At 40.9% G+C, this 18,648-nt stretch overlaps 1 protein-coding gene across 1 annotated transcript in view; it reads left to right on the top strand.

Moving 5' to 3' along the window:
• Positions 1-18,648, top strand: part of RHOV (ras homolog family member V) — a 51,529-nt gene that overhangs the window by 30,393 nt on the left and 2,488 nt on the right. The window contains exon 2 of the mRNA XM_082242591.1: positions 16,356-16,414. Within this exon, the coding sequence (XP_082098717.1) occupies positions 16,356-16,414 (59 nt within the window). The remainder of the gene's footprint in view (positions 1-16,355; positions 16,415-18,648) is intronic.

Below are 18,648 nucleotides of genomic sequence, written 5' to 3'. Positions count from 1 at the left end.
TCACCACAAGATGTAAACCATTGGTGAGCCTCAAAAACAGGAAGGCCAGATTACAGTTGGCCAAACATCCTAAAGAAGCCTTCACAGTTCTGGAACAACATCCTATGGACAGATGAGACCAAGATCAACTTGTACCAGAGTGATGGGAAGAGAAGAGTATGGAGAAGGAAAGGAACTACTCATGATCCAAAGCATATCACCTCATCAGTGAAACGTGGTGGTAGTGTCATGGCGTGGCTGCCAATGGAACTGGTTCTCTTGTATTTATTGATGATGTGACTGCTGACAAAAGCAGCAGGATGAATTCTGAAGTGTTTCGGGTTATATTATCTGCTCATATTCAGCCAAATGCTTCAGAACTCATTGGACGGCGCTTCACAGTGCAGATGGACAATGACCCAAAGCATACTGCGAAAGCAACCAAAGAGTTTTTTAAGGGAAAGAAGTGGAATGTTATGCAATAGCCAAGTTAATCACCTGATCTGAATCAAATTGAGCATGCATTTCACTTGCTAAAGACAAAACTGAAGGGAAAATGCCCCAAGAACAAGCAGGAACTGAAGACAGTTGCAGTAGAGGCCTGGCAGAGCATCACCAGGGATGAAACCCAGCGTCTGGTGATGTCTATGCGTTCCAGACTTCGGGCTGTAATTGACTGCAAAGGATTTGCAACCAAATATTAAAAAGTGAAAGTTTGATTTATGATTGTTAATCTGTCCCGTTACTTTTGGTCCCTTAAAAAGTGGGAGGCACATATACAAACTGTTGTAATTCCTACACCGTTCACCTGAGTTGGATTTAAATACTCTCAAAATAAAGCTGAAAGTCTGCAGTTAAAGCACATCTTGTTTGTTTCCTTTCAAATCCATTGTGGTGGTGTATAGAGCCAAAAAGATTAGAATTGTGTCAATGTCCCAATATTTATGGGCCTGACTGTACATTTCATTGGAACTGTTCACCTGATACACACTCGTGTGAGGGAGGCGAAGACTATATTATATCCTACATAATTTAAACCTTTGAAAAGGATATATCTTTTCCTATGTGCCTCCTCTGGATCAGGAGTGTGGGTGATTTGCATTCTAATTTCCCTGATCCTGGATTTAAAGGGATTGAGCTTTTTATCTCAATTTTCCTCACTTGAACCTCAGAGGCACCAAATTATTGAACATTATTTCATTTGGGGACTTTTAATCTCTGGATGCAACCTTAAAGAAGCCTACACACTAAAATATCAATAATAAACCCCTGGGAGAAAAGTAATTAGTTTTCACTTATCTCAATGGCCATTGGGTGATTACCTTTCCTGTTACATATTTGAAATTTAATAGTATAATATTCCAGATATCCAAATCAAGGTGTAATAGATAGTCCAAATGATGAGAAACGATCCACCACACTAACAGCGCTAATGAATGGATAAACCTATAACAAGGTGTAATATTAAGGTATAATGGAAATAACAGGCAAATAATGCGTTTTTTTTTTTTTTAAACAAGCCAGTTGTCATGGATAACAGTCCAAATAAAGGGAAGGGTGTGAAGAATTCTTATACACCAAAACTTCAACCAATCACCGGTGCTCCCCCTTCTCTCCTGGAACTCACCAGATGAATGGTCAAAAAAGCTCCCTCAAATTGTGATGAAATCACCATATGGACGTCTCCAGCCACCGATCACTCAGAACTCCATATACACCTTATATGACTTCTTATGTCACTCCACTCGTGATGACATGTAAATAAAGAGTGGGGGCCACATAGTGTAATTCCGCAAATTTATTGATAAAAGAAACACACTCATAAAACCCCACTCCCTCCAGATGTCTACTTACAGCAAAACATCAGAATGTAGGCATTCAATCATACATGGACGCTTGGTGGTCCATCAACCGGTCTACTGGACTCCTTAGAACCGTAGCGTGGCCAAGCGTACAACGGGTGTCAGGCGACCGCGCACACACGCTCTGACGTTTCGTCACTAAGACTTCTTCCGAGAGCGTGTGTGCGCGGCGCGGTCTGCCGATATTTACCGGTAATGCAGCGCAGGCGCACTCAGCTCCGTAGCCGCTACCCGGAAGTGAAAGGAACACAACATCCTCCGCTGCATAGCGTCACTTCCTGCGGTCGGACTTCCGTCCAGGACCGTGGTAAACACCTAATACTAGCTCCGGTTCCCACCCCAGACATTCCAGCATCAGCTAAGACACCGGACTTCTGCGGGACCAGAGATGTATAGTAACGAAGTAGAACTACTTAAGTACTGTACTTAAGTACCGAAATGCGGTATCTGTACTTTCCTAGAGTAGAATTTTTTTCTCCTACTTCTACTTTTACTTCACTACATTTTTTCGATGATTTCGATACTTCTACTCAAGTATTTTTTTTTTGTGCTGCATAGTTACTCGTTACTTTTAAAAAAATTACCACTGCCAGAACAGTAGATGGCAGGTTACATAAAGCTCAAAAAAATTGTATAATGTAATTTGTAAATCAGCGCATACGAAAATAAAGGCTGTGTATAATAAAAGCTGCTATACCAAATCTTTCCAATAAAAAGAAAATATGAAACAAACAAATAAATTGTGCTACAGCGCTTAAAGTGCATCAAGAAACTACTAACAAACACAACTTGGCTGTGCGAATAAAGTGCCTGTGCAATCAATATAATATCATCATTGCCCCCAGTGCCCTGCCCACACTCCACACAGTATCAAAAATAAAGTGACATGAATGTGCTAAAGCCTAAATGCAGTGAAAATAATTATTCCCACAATGTAACAGTAAATTCAATTCATATAAAATATGACAATAAATCACAATAAAATAAGTTATGAAATAAGTTAGGCCAGGTGCGTGCAACAAGTTGAAGTGCGTAAACCTATCATTAACGAAAAGTCCATAAATGAATTCCAGTGTGCAAATCTAAAGTGTCACTTCACTTGTCAGATGCTTCCACCTCCTTCAGTGCTCGAGTGACCGACCAACACACTTAATGGTGGTGGGTGGCACTGGTGGATAGCGTCTGGGTGGCACTGTGGCACTGACTGCACTGGTTCAAAAAGCCATATATATTTAATTATTTCAATTCTCAATCTCATAGGTCCTCTCCTCATAAGATATTAATAACTTAAGATTAGGTGATGAACTTCTTGGCGGCCCTGGCAGGATGACGGGGACAACACCCGCCACTTCTGGAGCCGAGCCGCTGTGATTACCCAACATGTGACAAAGTGACAGCCAGGAGATCTAGTGGCTAGTAGTGCTCAACAATACCGCTTTTATATATAAAAATGAAATAAAATATACTGACTCACAATTTAGTAATTGGTAGCGTGTAGCAGTAGGCAGCACAACTCAATTCAATCAATCCCACAGCCTCGCTCGCGCCGCGGCCCGCGGAATCACTGTCATGATCATCAAGTTAAGAGACCGCACTGGAGGAGCCATGCTGCCGTCTTCCTGCTCGCGGTCTCTGCCTCTAGACGTGTTGTGTGTCACTCAGACTCCACCCCTTAGGGCCCTTACTGAGAGGAGTTGTGACACGGGCGGCGGGACTCGGAGCATTTTCTTTGTTATCTCATCTTCTCTATGAGGTGAGTGAGGTGGACCGTAGAGAGGGCCTAATCCTTGCCATGGCAAATGTGCCATTTGAGAATCAAATAATCAATATAAAATATTAATATATTATATACACACGGGTCATGGGTGGCTTTTTTGAACCAAGAAGAGTGAGACTGAAGGCTATAATGATTATCCGACCATCCATGGTCGATGGACCATAAGTGTTGTGTTGTGGTGGTGCCTGTGCTTCCTGCGGCCTGCCTCTGCCTGTGCGGCTGTGCCTGCACTGCAGTGGCCACTGGCAGTGGCACTTGACTTGAGCAAAGCAAATGAGCACTACTAGTGTGAAGGACAGGTGGTGGAAGCATGTTCTGACAAGTTCTTATAATGAAGATATAGACAGCTTTTTGAACCAGTGCAGTGCCAGTGCTACTAAGGTGAGAGGCAGAGAGAGAGGCTATCCAGTCCACCACTTTACTTGAGCAGATCACAGAAGAAAGGTGGAAGCATCTGACAGCAAGTGACAAGCACTTCTTAGATTGCACACTGGAATTCAGTTATGGACTTTTCGTTATAAAGTTTAGTTTACACGCTTAAACTTGCACCTAACTTATTCACAATCACAACTTATTTTATTGTGGTATTGTCATATATATTTTATATGAATTAAATTTACATTGTGGGAATAATTTGCACTGCATTTAGCACAGATATGTCACTTTATTTTTGATACTGTGGCCGATGATTTTGAATACAAGAAGAATATATATAATTGCAGGCACTTTATTAGCATTTTTAGCACAGCCACTTTGTTAGTAGTTTTTGATGCATTTTTCACTTTAAGCGTTGTAGGTTTGATGAAGCTGGCCTGGCACATCATCATCAATTAATCAAATCAAACCGCGATTAAGAAGACTGCGCATGCTCCTGTTCTGCCTTTTGATCAGCTGAAAAGATGGACGAACAAAAAACACCACCTTCCACCCCTGGCCCTTCAACTTCAAGTGATCTGCCTGGCTGTGAGAGTGAAGAAGCTCAGGAAGGAGACCACCCCTGGCTTTAAAAGGGGAAGGGAGGGACATACTTTATCTGTTTTTTGTTTACAAAAAGTTACAGCCTAAGGAATTGTGATTGTCCTTTAGGTTAATCATTTGAATAAATCATTTGAAATAATAAAAAACAATATGATGTTCAAACTTTTGACTTCTTTCTTTAATAACTACATAACACAGTACTTCTACTTCTACTTTCAGTACTTGAGTAGAAATTTTTTGAAAAAACTACTGGTACTTTTTACTTTTAGTACTTAAGTAGCAAATTTTTTGAAAAAACTACTTGCAATACTTAAGTAAAAAAAATGTTGAATACTTTAGTACTTCTACTTAAGTAACTTTTTCTGCGAGCACTTCCACTTCTACTCAAGTCACTTTTTGATCGAGCACTTGTACTTTTACTCAAGTAGAAATTTTGAATACTTTATACAAGTCTGTGCGGGACACAGCTATATGGGATCAAGATACACTAATGGACTATATAAATTGCATCCATGTATCTTTGGAATGCCATCATTTTCATAATAAAACAGCAATACCATAACAGACAATTGTCATTTCTAAAATAAAAATACCTCAAAACCACCAACAAGTAGGAAGGTGTATTTCATAATATATATGAATATATATACAAGCTGAGAAGAGTATAAATGAATAATAATCACTAGATAGATAGAGAATTAATCTGTATATATAATTTAAGTTTAAAAACAATAAGATATCATATGTAGTACATACACTATGTATCTACGCATGACAGTAAAAAATTGAACAAAACAAGATGTATCAAACAATATTAATAAAAACTAATACTCTCTAAAACACCTAAAAAAATTCCAACACATAGAAAGGATCATCAGATCTGACAGGCAAGGACAAGTATATAATATTTTAAAAACTTCTCCAAATAAATAAAAAAGAAGAAGAGTAAAAAGAATAAAAACCACACCAAAGATTTAGAATATTTTATCCCCCATTAAGACCACACAAATCAAAACTCCACATAATTAATAGTTGCTAATGAATCAATTGATATCCAAATCAATGTTCAAGCCCTTGGGATGTAAAGATTCGGTAAGGTAGATCCAGTGTGTTTCGCGTTTGGACAGTTCGCGAACTCTACTAGATCCTCTCCACACTGGATCGACCCTCTCCACACCCCAAAACTTGAGATGTGTGGGATCACTATTGTGATAATCACGAAAGTGTAAAGATACATTATGATCCTTGAAACCATTTCTGATATTTGTAATATGCTCCGACACTCTGATGGCAATAGTGCGTTTTGTTCTTCCAATATATAGCAGATTACAAGGACACTGTAAACAGTACACAACATGCGTACTGTTACATGTTATCAGATCTTTAATCTGAAAACATTGTCCATTAGAGGGAGACGTAAACATTGTATGGTTCCTCAGGTGTGTCCGCACCTGTCTGCATGTTTTACACTTTCTGCAGGCAAAAAAGCCTACAGTGTTTTCCCAAAACATTGTAGGTTTAATGGGGGGGTCCAACACTTTTTTGACTATTTGGTCTCCAAAAGTGGGCCCTCTCCTATATATGAAAGAAGGGTTTTCAGGTAATATTCCACTGAGAACTTTATCCATGCACAACACAGGCCAGTGCTTTTTAAAAATTTGCTCAACATCCCGATGTTGTGCGTTATACTGGGTTATAAAGCTCCATTCAAAATCCTGTGTGGGCTGTCTCACTGTGTCCCTAAGACATTCAATCTGTGACAGCCTACTTACTTCGGCAATAGTGGTGTCTAATTTCTGAATTTCATACCCCTTTTCTACGAATCTTTGTTTTACAACTTGGGACTGGGTTACAAAGTCCTCATCCATGGTACAATTTCTCCTAACTCGGAGAAACTGTCCCCTCGGAATATTGGACAGCCATTTATGGTGATGACCACTGTGGACGGGGAGATATCCGTTCCGGTCAGTGGGCTTAAAAAAGACCTTAGTCTTTAGCCCACCTTCCAGAAGCGATATCTCCACGTCCAAGAAATGGATATTGGTTCGACTCCAATTAAAGTCTAATTTTATGTTATTGGAATTGTTGTTCAATTTTCCACAAGTCCAAAAGGGATGATTCGTTCCCAGCCCAAACGAAGAACAAATCATCTATGTATCGACGATAGACCACCAGTTCTCTGTACTGGGCAGCGTATATGAAACGGTCCTCCCATTCGCCCATAAATATATTTGCTAAGCTTGGAGCGAACTTAGCTCCCATTGCCACTCCTCTCTGTTGTTGATAAAACACATCGTTGAACCAAAAATAATTATGAGCCAAACAGAAATCTAAGGCATCTCTCAAAAATCTTTTTTGGCACTCAGGAATGTCATCACGCTTGCTAAAAGCCCAATTGAATGCCAAAAGGGCATCATCATGTTGGATGATCGTATATAATGAGGCTATATCTCCTGTTACCAGGAAGATGTCCTCATTATTGGGTAACGTGAAATCCTTAAGAGACAACAGAAGAGCCTTTGTGTCCCGTAAATAGGATCTCAATTGGATCACACTGATTTGTAAAAAGTGATCAAGATATTCTCCCAATCTGGAAGAAACTGATTGTATCCCATTTACAATGGGCCTAGCCGGAGGATTAACCTGATCTTTATGCACCTTCGGCAAGGTATAGATGGTTGGAATTCTACTAAAGCTGGGTGCAAGATATTGTTTTTCTTTTTTTGACAATATATGTGTGTCGTAACCTCTATCAATTAGTACACTCAATTCTCGTCTATATTGTCGAGTGGGGTCTTTTTCTAAAACTCTATATGTGTCAGCATCCGCTAAAAGGGAGGTTAGTTGAGCATGGTAGTATTCCTTTTTTAGTAACACTACCCCTCCCCCCTTATCTGCCGGTCTGATAATCACATTTTTTCTCTTTTCTAGAGATTGTAACCCTTCTTGAATATATCTGGGATTCACCACTTTCTTTATGGGAATCTCCATGAGGTCCCGAATCACAAGATTTTTAAACACCTCAATATGATGATTTGAGGACTGTTGTGGGTTGAACAGTGAATTATTTTTAAGTCCACTGTCCACGCCCAATGTATAATTCATCAGTCCGGCTCTAGTAGCGCCTACCGATCTCGCGGGATTGAGATAATACTTCTTGAGATTAATTTTTCTTATATATTTGTGTAAATCTACGTACACATTAAATTTATTTACTGGTTTCTGTTTGGCGCATTTCAAACCTGCGTGTAATATGTTCAATTCCTTATTAGTCAGGGTCACATCTGCCAAGTTATAAATGCCGCTTAATCGAAGTCCCTCCTTCTTTTTTTGCTGTTTGCGTCCAGCCCTACATCCCCTGACGTGGGGTTTCCCATATGCTGGTATGGGCCTGACTGGTGTCCCCATTGTGAGGGATACGGTCCCTGGGATTGGGGAGGACCCCACCCTTGAGGTCTCCCCCTCCAAGGTTTGCCACCTCTCCTCCCCCCCCCCTGCCTCTTCCTCCTCTCCATTGAAAAGGGCAAGGTGGGTGTATAACTGGGGAATTAAACTCATTTTGTTGAGACAATGGTTGAAACCGATTTTGCGTAGGGACCGGATACGGGGAATTGGATCTATAATCTCCCTGATATTCATATGTATCCGTATTTGACTGATGTCCACTATGGTTACCCTGAACATAATATGAACTAGAATTCTTAGGTCTAGCTCCTTTAGGGCCCTTAGGACCAGAATTAGCCCTAGGAGGACCTCCTGGGGTACTAGGGGAGGGGGCCGCCCGCTGAGTATTCTGATTGGGGGCTGGCTGTCCTACTCCACTCATTTGTCTGGAATTAGTACCCGCAATAGGATTTTGCCATAAATAAATGGAATTGTTTCTAAAATCCTCCAAATCTCGATAGTACTTTTTTACTTTTTTCTTATGGGTGTCCTTGTCTATTTTTTCCAACTTTTTCTTAATATCTGTGTTGAATTTTAAAACTACAGGCAATTCTTTATCTTTATCCAATATACTCTTTAAATCAGCTATCTTTTTCTCCAAAGCCTTCATTTTACGTTTTTTCCTTTTTAAAATTCTTGTAACTTAATGCCAACGCTGTTAAAGAATTCTAACCACTCTGACGTAGAACCCTCATCGTCTAACGCATCTTGGGGGGTGACCTCCCACCTGAGGCTCCTCATTATAATACGTTCTTTGATGTACTTCTCAAATGTAAAAATGTCCCACCACGTCCGAACCTGTTTCTCTAAGGTATAACCCAGAGCATTCAGGTTGGAGGTGAGGTCCTGAGACATATTGGTGTCAATGGCATTAGAGAAGATGCTATCCACCTCCAATTGTCTGTCTTTTAAAAAGGATATAGCATCCATGGCTGCAGGGTTAGATACACGTTAATATTAATAAAGGAGTGAAAAAATTGCCCTAGCGCCACACTTGCAATGAAACCACGATTTTCATTATATATATATATATATATATATATATATATATATATATATATATATATATATATATATATATATATATATATATATATATATATATATATATATATATATAGACACCTATGCATATATAGACAGACCGAATAGGGAGCAGAGAAGTTGGGACTTTTGTTTGTTTTAAGTGTCTTGTCATTGTCTTGTCATTTTATATCTATGTGGATTTTTTATATTTTGATTTCAAATAAAGATGGTGACTTTTACATGTTTTTATGGGAGTAATCGCACATTATTTACTGTCCACTTTCCTGTGTTTTTATGGTCAATCAAGTTGATGACGCATAAAGACCAATAGAAATCCATATGTTTTGGAATATGTAAGAGGGTAGAGCTTATAGCCATCTGGGTTTGGGTATGTGTGTTATAACTCTAGCATCACCAGCAACACTAATACAGTGATCAGTAAAGGGCTCAGTGGACACCCCAGAACCAACCCTGAAAGTCTGTCCAACCCAACCCTTCACCAGCATAAAGCTTTCAGACCCTTTTATACAGTGTTTTAAGCCATCCAATAAACCCCCCATCCAGGCCGTATTTGCCAAGGAGCAGATCATGAACTATGAGGTACTCATGGTTCACCCGATCAAAGGCCTTTGCCTGATCCAATAGCAGAAAAATACTTTTCTCCAGCCCTCAGCACTTCACCGCTCCTGAACCTCCTGAACAGCTAACACCACTGTAAAAGGGCTTCTTCCCCAGATCGAGCAGTGCTGATGACATGAAAGCAACTTCTGCCACTGACGACTAAGTCCAAAAAAGTATCTTTGCCAGAATCTTTCTATTGACATTAAGAAAGCTAAGTTCTCAATCATCTTCAGGATTGTTACCCTTTGACAGAAGGATCATAGCAGACTGCCTCTGGAGGGAGGGAGCGATCCCTCTTGGAGAAAGCCGTTTAATACCTCCGCAAGAAAAAGGGCTAGGGTGGACTTGAAACATTTGTAGAACTCTGCTGTCAGTCCATCTGACCCAGTCGTTTTCTTGATGGCCAATAGCCATGGTCACCTCTTCTGCTGTAATCTCTCCTGTCAAAGTAATGTTAATTTCCAAACCTGGAGTAGCATCCAGAAAGCTTCAGAAAGGTTATTTTCCCCCAGAAGATCTGCATAAAAGGACCTTGAGACCCCCCCCCCCAAGATCCCTGGCCTGGATTTCATCAGGGAACCCACACTGTCATAGCCCAGTGACTGTTTTTACCTGCTACACCTTTTTACAGTTCTGGAAGAGTCAGGTGAATGGTATTTCCCACAGTCCCTAATGGCACAGTGACAGGGAGTGAAAGGGTTAACTGGGGGGGTGGTGGTGATCAAGGGGTTAAATGTGCCTAACTATGTGATCTGGTGTCAGTGTAGTGCCTTGTACTCACAGTAGATGTTATCTCTTCTCATGCTGGATCTGAAAAGAACTCCAGGAGAGAAGAGACCGTCACTTTCAGTGCCTGTGTAGTCCTGCCCCCAAAGGAGTGGCTTAATGCATGGGTATCCTCTTCACTTCTTTCACCCTGAGCCTGTTCCGACCCAACTGACACTATTTGTTCTGTCATATTGAATGATTAGGACCACACATATTGCAGTGTAAGAACAAGTTTACTGCTTTTGAATTCGAAATAAACAAAAGTATACAAACCAAATGCTAGATAATGCAAGGGTTGCCAATCAGGTAGAGTTCCCAACCAAGGATTTGAGTATAGTTCAGTACTCAGGATCTGGAACACAAGCCACACATATATATATGTAAATAAATGCATATATTGTATGAAAAAATTCTAGCAATTAGAGACGGACGCCACAGTAAATTTTCTAGAGATTGGGATCCTTGGTGCTCTGGTACTTATTTTGACAAAAAGTTAATGTGAACTTTTTAATTCTTTATTGGCGGTTTGATGTCCTCTCAGAATTCCTCCTTGTTATGGACATCTTTTCTCATATTTTACTGCACTGTAATGTTTTTTGGTTACTTGTTCTGTATGTATATGGTTAATCTTCCCATTGACCGAACGCAATGTCTCTGCGTGATTTATATGACATGTTATTTGTTATCCACCATGTTACTTGTAATGTGTGTTCTTCTTCTTCTTTCTTAAAATTCAATAAAAACATTTTCAAAAAATAAATAAATGCATATATATACTAGAGGATTGCATTCAGCAACAGTAAAAACACAATGAATGTTTAAGTATACTTGGAGAGTGACTAAACTTAATGATTAATGTAGAATAAACAGTATAACACTACTAGATCTACTATCAGAGTGCACTCTGTGTACTAACAGGGGTCCCCTTTATACTGAACTGCAATAGTCTCCTGAAGAGTGAGGCCTCACTAGTCTTCACCGGTAAGGAATGCCCAAACAATCCAAGGAAAGTAATTGTAATCCAATAAAGGTGATGAGGATGAACTGTGAACCCCAAAGTAGTCAATAATTGTAATCCACAGAAACGAATGTAAAACAGATGTTGATGTGTCTCAACAGACTAACAGCCTGGGACTGGACAGAGGCTTTGGCTTATTGAAATCTGGAAGCCCCTTTTTAATAAAGCGACCCCCAGATCCCCCCCCCCCCAGAATGAGTAGGGGTACATTTGCCAAAAAGTGTCAAATAAAATCTGTACACAGGTTTTTGACAATTTTTATTTAAAAAATAAAAAAACACTGTTCCCCAATGTAGATCCAGCGTCCATGATGCCCACTGGACCTGGGGGGAAAAAAAAAATCTCCACACTCAAAGGCTGACCGCCAAATGCCTGCTGCGCTGGGTGACGGTTCTTAAATGGATAAGGGGCGTGGCCACCTGGTGGCCCTACCCCCCTTGTGGCTTCACTGACCATTGCATGCTGGGTCGGTGATGTTACAAGGGATTGGGGCCACCAGGGGACGTCACCAGGTTCCCCCCCTTAGGAATTGTCCCTGGCAGAGCAAGCATTCAGCAGACCGCCTTCCTTGCGGGCAAAGATTGTTCTTTTTCATTTTCCTGTTTTTGGGGGGGGGTTTTCTTGACACTTTTTTGGGTGAATTCACATTGGGGGACGGGATCTGGGGGGCCCCCTTGTTAAAGGGGGCTTCCAGATTTTGATAAGCCCCCTGCCTGCAGACCCCAACAACCCAGGGTTGTGGGGGAAGAGGCCCTTGTCCCCCATGAACATGGGGACAAGGTGCTTTGGGGTGAGGGGGGTTGTCCTTTAAAGGCCGAAGGCCCTGATATAGTTTGTTTTTTTGGTATTGCCGGCAATTTGAATTTCTTATTATTTATTATTATTATTATTATTATTATATATATTTTTTTTCTTTAGAAATGTCATTTTTGCTGCAGCAGGTTCTATACATGGTACAGATGCGACACTTTACAGCAGTGGCTCTGAACTCCCATCCTCGGGTCCCACTAACAGGCCAGGTTTACAAGATAAATGAAATGCATCACAGGTGATATAATTTGCTGCTCAGTGATTGCAGTATTCTACTAGTCTGCATCTTCCCAAGGTAATACTCGAAATCTGGCCTGTTAGTGGGTCCTGAGGACAGGAATTGAAGTGTCACACCTGTATAGAACCTGCTGCAGAAAAAATTAAATTTCTAAATAAAAAAAAATAGGAAATTCAAATTGCTGGAAATGTGGAAAACTTACAAGCGGACCTGAACAAAATAATGGGGTGGGCAACTACATGGCAGATGAGGTTTAATGTTGAGAAATGTAAAGTAATGCACTTGGGCACCAGAAACACGAAAGCAAGCTACTCACAGGGGGGGAGGGGGGAGGAAACCTCTGTGGGAATCTAAGATGAAAAAGGACCTGGGGGTACTGGTGGACAACAGGCTTGGCAGTGGCATGCAATGCCAAGCCGCTGCAAGCAAAGCCAACAGAATACTGGCCTGTATAAAAAAGGGGATTCACTCCAGAAATAAATTATTCTACCACTATACAAGACTCTGGTCTGGCCACATCTGGAGTATGCTGTCCAGTTCTGGGCACCGGTCCTCAGGAAGGACATGCTGGAACTGGAGAGAGTCCAGAGAAGAGCAACAAAAAAATTTAGGGGAATGGAGGACATCAGCTATGAGGAAAGACTACAATCACTGAACTTATTCTCTCTGGAGAAGAGGCGATTGAGGGGAGATATATCAATTGTACAAATACTGTACTGGCGACCCTAGCATAAGGAACAAACTTTTCCGAGTAAGGGAATTCAATAAGACACGTGGCCACTCACTAAAACTAGAGGAAAGGCGGTTTAACCTTAAACGACGTAAGGGGTTCTTCACTGTCAGAGCAGTAAGGATGTGGAATTCTCTTCCACAGGTAGTGGTGTCAGTGGGGAGCGTCGATTAGTTTCAAAAGACTATTAGATGGGCACCTTAAAGACCACAACATACAATATACAATGTACGGTTAGCAGCAAACACACACACACACACATCATAGGTTGAACTGGATGGACTGATGTCTTTTTTTTTTTTTTTTTTTTTTTTTTACTTTTCAATGATTTTTATTGAGTTTTCAAACACAAAGAAAAACAGTAACAAGGTAACATCCGCATAAGTGCAAAAGTACAGTCTGGTAAAACAGGAGCAGAGAACATAACTACATAGACCGCTATGAACATTCAAGAAGCAATGAAACGAGACCTGTCCTTGCAAATACCAACAAGTGCTAATGAGGGAGTCAAGGAGAGAAAAAAAGGCTTTAGAAACGACCAATTGCCGTAAGTCTTGGGGAGTCAAGACAGGTTGAGGGGAAGGGGAAGCATATCCAACATGACCGAGTGCACCTCCCCAGACCGCCCGCACCAGGGGACAAGCCCCTAAAAGGTGGCGACACATTCGCCCCCTGGGCAGGATGTCAGTAGAGGAGCCCCGATCCAATGTACAGGATTGGTACCTGAGCAGAACAGCGAGGAGGAGTAAAAGAAGAAAGAAAAAAGAAGAAAAAGAGGGAAAATGGGTAGAGGGTCCTAGGTCAAGCGAGAGGTAGCTATCAGCAACTGATGTCTTTTTTCAACCTCCCAAACTATGCAACAGGCAGACTAAGGGACCCCCCCCCCCCCCAAGCACTTTTAGCAGCATTAAATACACTGCTCCTTTTTAAAACGATTGTATAAAAAAAATAAAATTGCATTCATACATGTCCCCCAGGGCAGTACCTGAGCCCCCATACCCTTTTATGGCCAATAACTTGCATATAAGCCTTCAAAATGGGGACTTTTGATTTTTTAATGTTCAGGTCCCTTAGGCTTTAATCGTTTGCGGCTCAGGGGTGAACTCTTTCCTTGTTCAGGAGTTCTGGTGCGAACCAAACATGGCCCATCGCTACACAACAGAATTATAGCTACTTTCAGGTATCTGGTCAATTATGACAATCTACAGTGCCATCTACAATGTTAGGATGGGTCACAAAAACATTGGGTAAATGGCAGCATTGTGCCATTGTTTAGCAATATTGACCAATAACGCAGATGTGGCAGCGTCCATGGTTCTCTACATTTTCTACCTCCAATTGCAAGGATTTTATTTTAGAAATGGGCATCGTATTTCAGTGCTCTAATAACGGAATACACCTGTTAAGCTGGCCATACGCCATAAAATTTTGGTTGAACGTTTGTACAGAAATTCAGAAAAATCATTAGGCAGATCTCTGAAAATTTTTTAGATTTCTATGCAAATGTTTAGAATTCTATGCTTGCACATTACAGTAAGTACAATTTTTTTTTTTTTTTTTTTTTTTTTTTCTCAGAATGAAAGCTTTCATTCAGATTTTTAGAAAAAGTAGTAGTAGTAAAGACCACATAGATGAGTTCTTGCTAGAAAAAAAATATTTTAAGCAACAGACAGCATGGATTCATGAAAGGCAGATGTTGTCAAACAAACCTGATTTCTTTTTATGAGGAGGTAAGTAAAACCTTGGACAGAGGGGTGGCTGTGGATGTAGTATACTTGGATTTTGCAAAAGCGTTTGACACAGTTCCCCACACACGGCTAATGTGTAAGGTAAAGTCTACTGGCTTGGAAAGATCAGTTTGTAATTGGATAGAAAATTGGCTAAAAGAGAGTAGTGGTTAATGATTCTTACTCTGAATGGACTAAGGTTATCAGTGGTGTACCCCAAGGTTCAGTGTTGGGATCCTTACTGTTTAATATCTTTATAAATGATATAGGGTCGGGGATTAAAAGTAGCATTTCAGTCTTTGCAGATGACACCAAGCTTTGCTCCAACTTACAAGCTGACCTCAATGCACTGTTTCATTGGGCAACTATGTGGCAAATTAGGTTTAATGTTGATAAATGTAAAGGTATGCACTTGGGGGCTAAGAATATGCATGCATCATACATACTAGGGGGAGTAGAACTGGGGGAACCCATAGCAGAGAAGATGGGTGTTCTGGTAGATCATAAGCTTAATAATAGCATGCAATGCCAAGCTGCTGTTTCCAAAGCAAGCAAAGTCCTTTCTTGTATTAACAGAGGCATGGACTCCAGAAAGAGATATAATTTTGCCCCTGTACAAATCATTAGTAAGACCTCATCTGGAATATGCAGTTCAGTTTTGGGCACCAGTTCTTAAAACCAATATCGAGGAACTGGAGAAAGTGCAGAGAAGGGCAACCAAACTGATAAGAGGCATGGAGGGGCTCAGCTATGAGAAAAGATTAGAGGAACTGAATTTATTCTCTCTTGAGAAGAGGAGATTAAAGGGGGATATGATCAACCTGTATAAATACATAAGAGGTCCATATAGTGAACTTGGGTTTGAGTTGTTCACTTTAAGGTCAACACAGAGGACAAGGGGGCACTCTTTACGTCTAGAGGAAAACAGATTTAATCTCCAAATACGGAAAGGTTTCTTCACAGTAAGAGCTGTGAAATTGTGGAATAGACTCCCTCCAGAGGTGGTTCTGGCTAGCTCTCTAGACTGCTTTTAAAAAAGGTCTGGATTCTTTCCTGGGTGTACTTAATATACAGTAAGTGGGTACCAAAATTTTTTTTTTTTTCTAGGTAAAGTTGATCCAGGGAATATCCGATTGCCTCTCAGGGGATCAGGAAGGATTTTTTCCCCTGCTGTAGCAAATTGGATCATGCTTTGCTGGGTTTTTTCGCCTTCCTCTGGATCAACTGCGGGTATAGGATTGTATGGTTGGGTTTTCAATACTGGGTTTTTTTTTTTTTTTTTTGGTTAAACCTTTTTCATTAAATGCAGTACCTCCTGATATTTCTAATTTTTGATTCAATTGAAGTCAGAATATATATTTATATTTTCTCTTTCAGTTCAAGTGTTGGTGGATGAAGCGCCTGTTCGAATTCAACTTTGTGACACAGCAGGACAGGTATGCAAAGAGAATAGTCCTTTATTTTTAACTGCTAACGTATGGGCCCCTTCAGTTGTGCTGAACCTAACAGTCTTTTCTGTAGTTATTCAACATACCGTATATACTCGAGTATAAGTCGACCTGAATATAAGCCGAGGCCCCTAATTTTACCACAAAAAAGTGGGAAAACATTTTGACTCAAGTATAAGCCTAGGGTGGGAAATGCAGCAGCTACTGGACCCAACTGGACCACCATGAGATATAAAACAGGGGCTGCGGGTATGGTACAGGAGATGGCGCAGGTTATGGTACAGGCATGGCACAGGTCATGGTACAGGAGATGGTACAGGCATTGCACAGGTCATGGTACAGGCATGGCACAGGCATTGCACAGGTGATGGTATAGGCATGGCACAGTAGGTACGAGCATGGCACAGTAGGTACGAGCATGGCACAGTAGGTACAGGCATGGCACAGGAGATCTGTGAGGCAGGACTTGGGAATTTTGGACTTTCTGTAGGTGTATCTGGGCAGAATTGAATGCTTATTAGGATGTATTCAATCCCACCCACCATCAGCGCTGTGAAGGAATTCACATCATTAGCAGAGTCTGGAAGACTACAAAAGGGGAGTGTTTTAGATTCTGGGTACTGCAGGAAGTGGCTGTGAAAGGGACTGTCAATTAACGGGATACAAAGCCACGACTAAACCCAGACTATCAAGGGATCTGCAGACAACAGAGTAACATGGTACACTATATTACCAAAAGTATTGGGACGTCTGCCTTTACACACACTTTAATGGAACTTTAATGGAATCCCAGTCTTAGTCCGTAGGGTTTAATATTGAGTTGGCCCACCCTTTTGCAGCTATAACAGCTTCAATTCTTCTAGGAAGGCTGGCCACAAGGTTCAGGAGTGTGTCTATGGGAATGTTTGATAATTCTTCCAGAAGTTCATTTGTAAGGTCAGGCATTGATGTGGATGAGAAGACCTAGCTCGCAGTCTCTGCTATAATTCATCCCAAAGGTGTTCTATCGGGTTGAGACCAGGACTCTGTGGCCAAGGTCCATGAAGGCATGGATGAGTGAGTTTTAAGTGGAGGACCTTGAATGGCCTGCACAGAGTCCTGACCTCAACCTGATAGAACAACTTTGAGATTAGAGTGGAAACTGTGAGCCAGGCCTTCTCGTCCACATCACTGCTTGGCCTCAGGAATGCGCTTCTGGAAGAATGGGAAGAATGAAACCTTCTCATAGACACACCCCTAAACCTTGTGAACAGCCTTCCTAAAAGAGTTGAAGCTGTTGTTATAGCTGCAAAGGGTGGGCCAGCTCAATATTGAACCCTACAGACTAAGACTGGGATGCCATTAAAGTTCATGTGTGTGTAAAGGCAGGCGTCCCAATACTTTTTGGTAATATGGTGTATGCTGAGATTAATCATTCCATTCAGTTCTAGTAAAAACAAAGTTTGAGTTCTGCTTCGATTCTGTCTGATGAAAAGGTTTTCTTCTGGAAGTGAGGGGAAATCTCTAACGGAACCCTGGATGGCAGTAAATCCTGACAGGGGTTCTAAACGAAAGTTTGGTTAGTGTTTTTTTTTTTTTGTTTGTTTTTTTTTCGAAAGTGGAGAACCGCTTAACATTAAGCCAAAACGCTGCACTGTTCATAATGAGGAAGACATTCACACAAGTGAGTGAGTCTGAATATAATCGCTAGAAGTCAATAAGAACATGCAAGACTATTGGGCTGCATTCACACATGGGCGTTTTGAATCGCGGGCAGAATACCCGCGGTTTTGCCTGCAATTTCAAAATGCCTAGGTGTGAATGACAGATTGGCACAGCATTTTAAGGTGCCATTCACATAAATGGCATCTGAAATGTGCGTTGTGCGACTTTGTCATTTACGCCTGGTCATCTTGAAATCGCAGGCAGAACCGCGGATATTCTGCCCGTGATTCAAAACACCCATGTGTGAAAGCAGCCAGTCAGTTACAGGTTGGTCACAGGATCTCCCACATTGTCATCTTTTGTTGCTTTTTAGTTTTACGCTTGCTCTTTGCTCATTAAACACCTTTATTTTACCGCCTCTTCCTACACTTTTATCATGATTTGTATTCTATACATAATTATTGGAAGCATTTTTGCGTATGTAATTGTAATACAAATATATTGCAAATGTATGTATTTTTTTTTTTAACCAATATTTGCAACTAGAATACTAAATTGGGAGTTCTACTCCTGAATTA

This window comes from Pelophylax lessonae, assembly GCF_965119305.1.
Source record: "Pelophylax lessonae genome assembly, chromosome: 13".
Classification (NCBI taxonomy): Eukaryota; Metazoa; Chordata; class Amphibia; order Anura; family Ranidae; genus Pelophylax; species Pelophylax lessonae.
The sequence above is the reverse complement of the archived record's forward strand: the minus strand, read 5'-3'. Positions and strand labels throughout refer to the sequence as shown.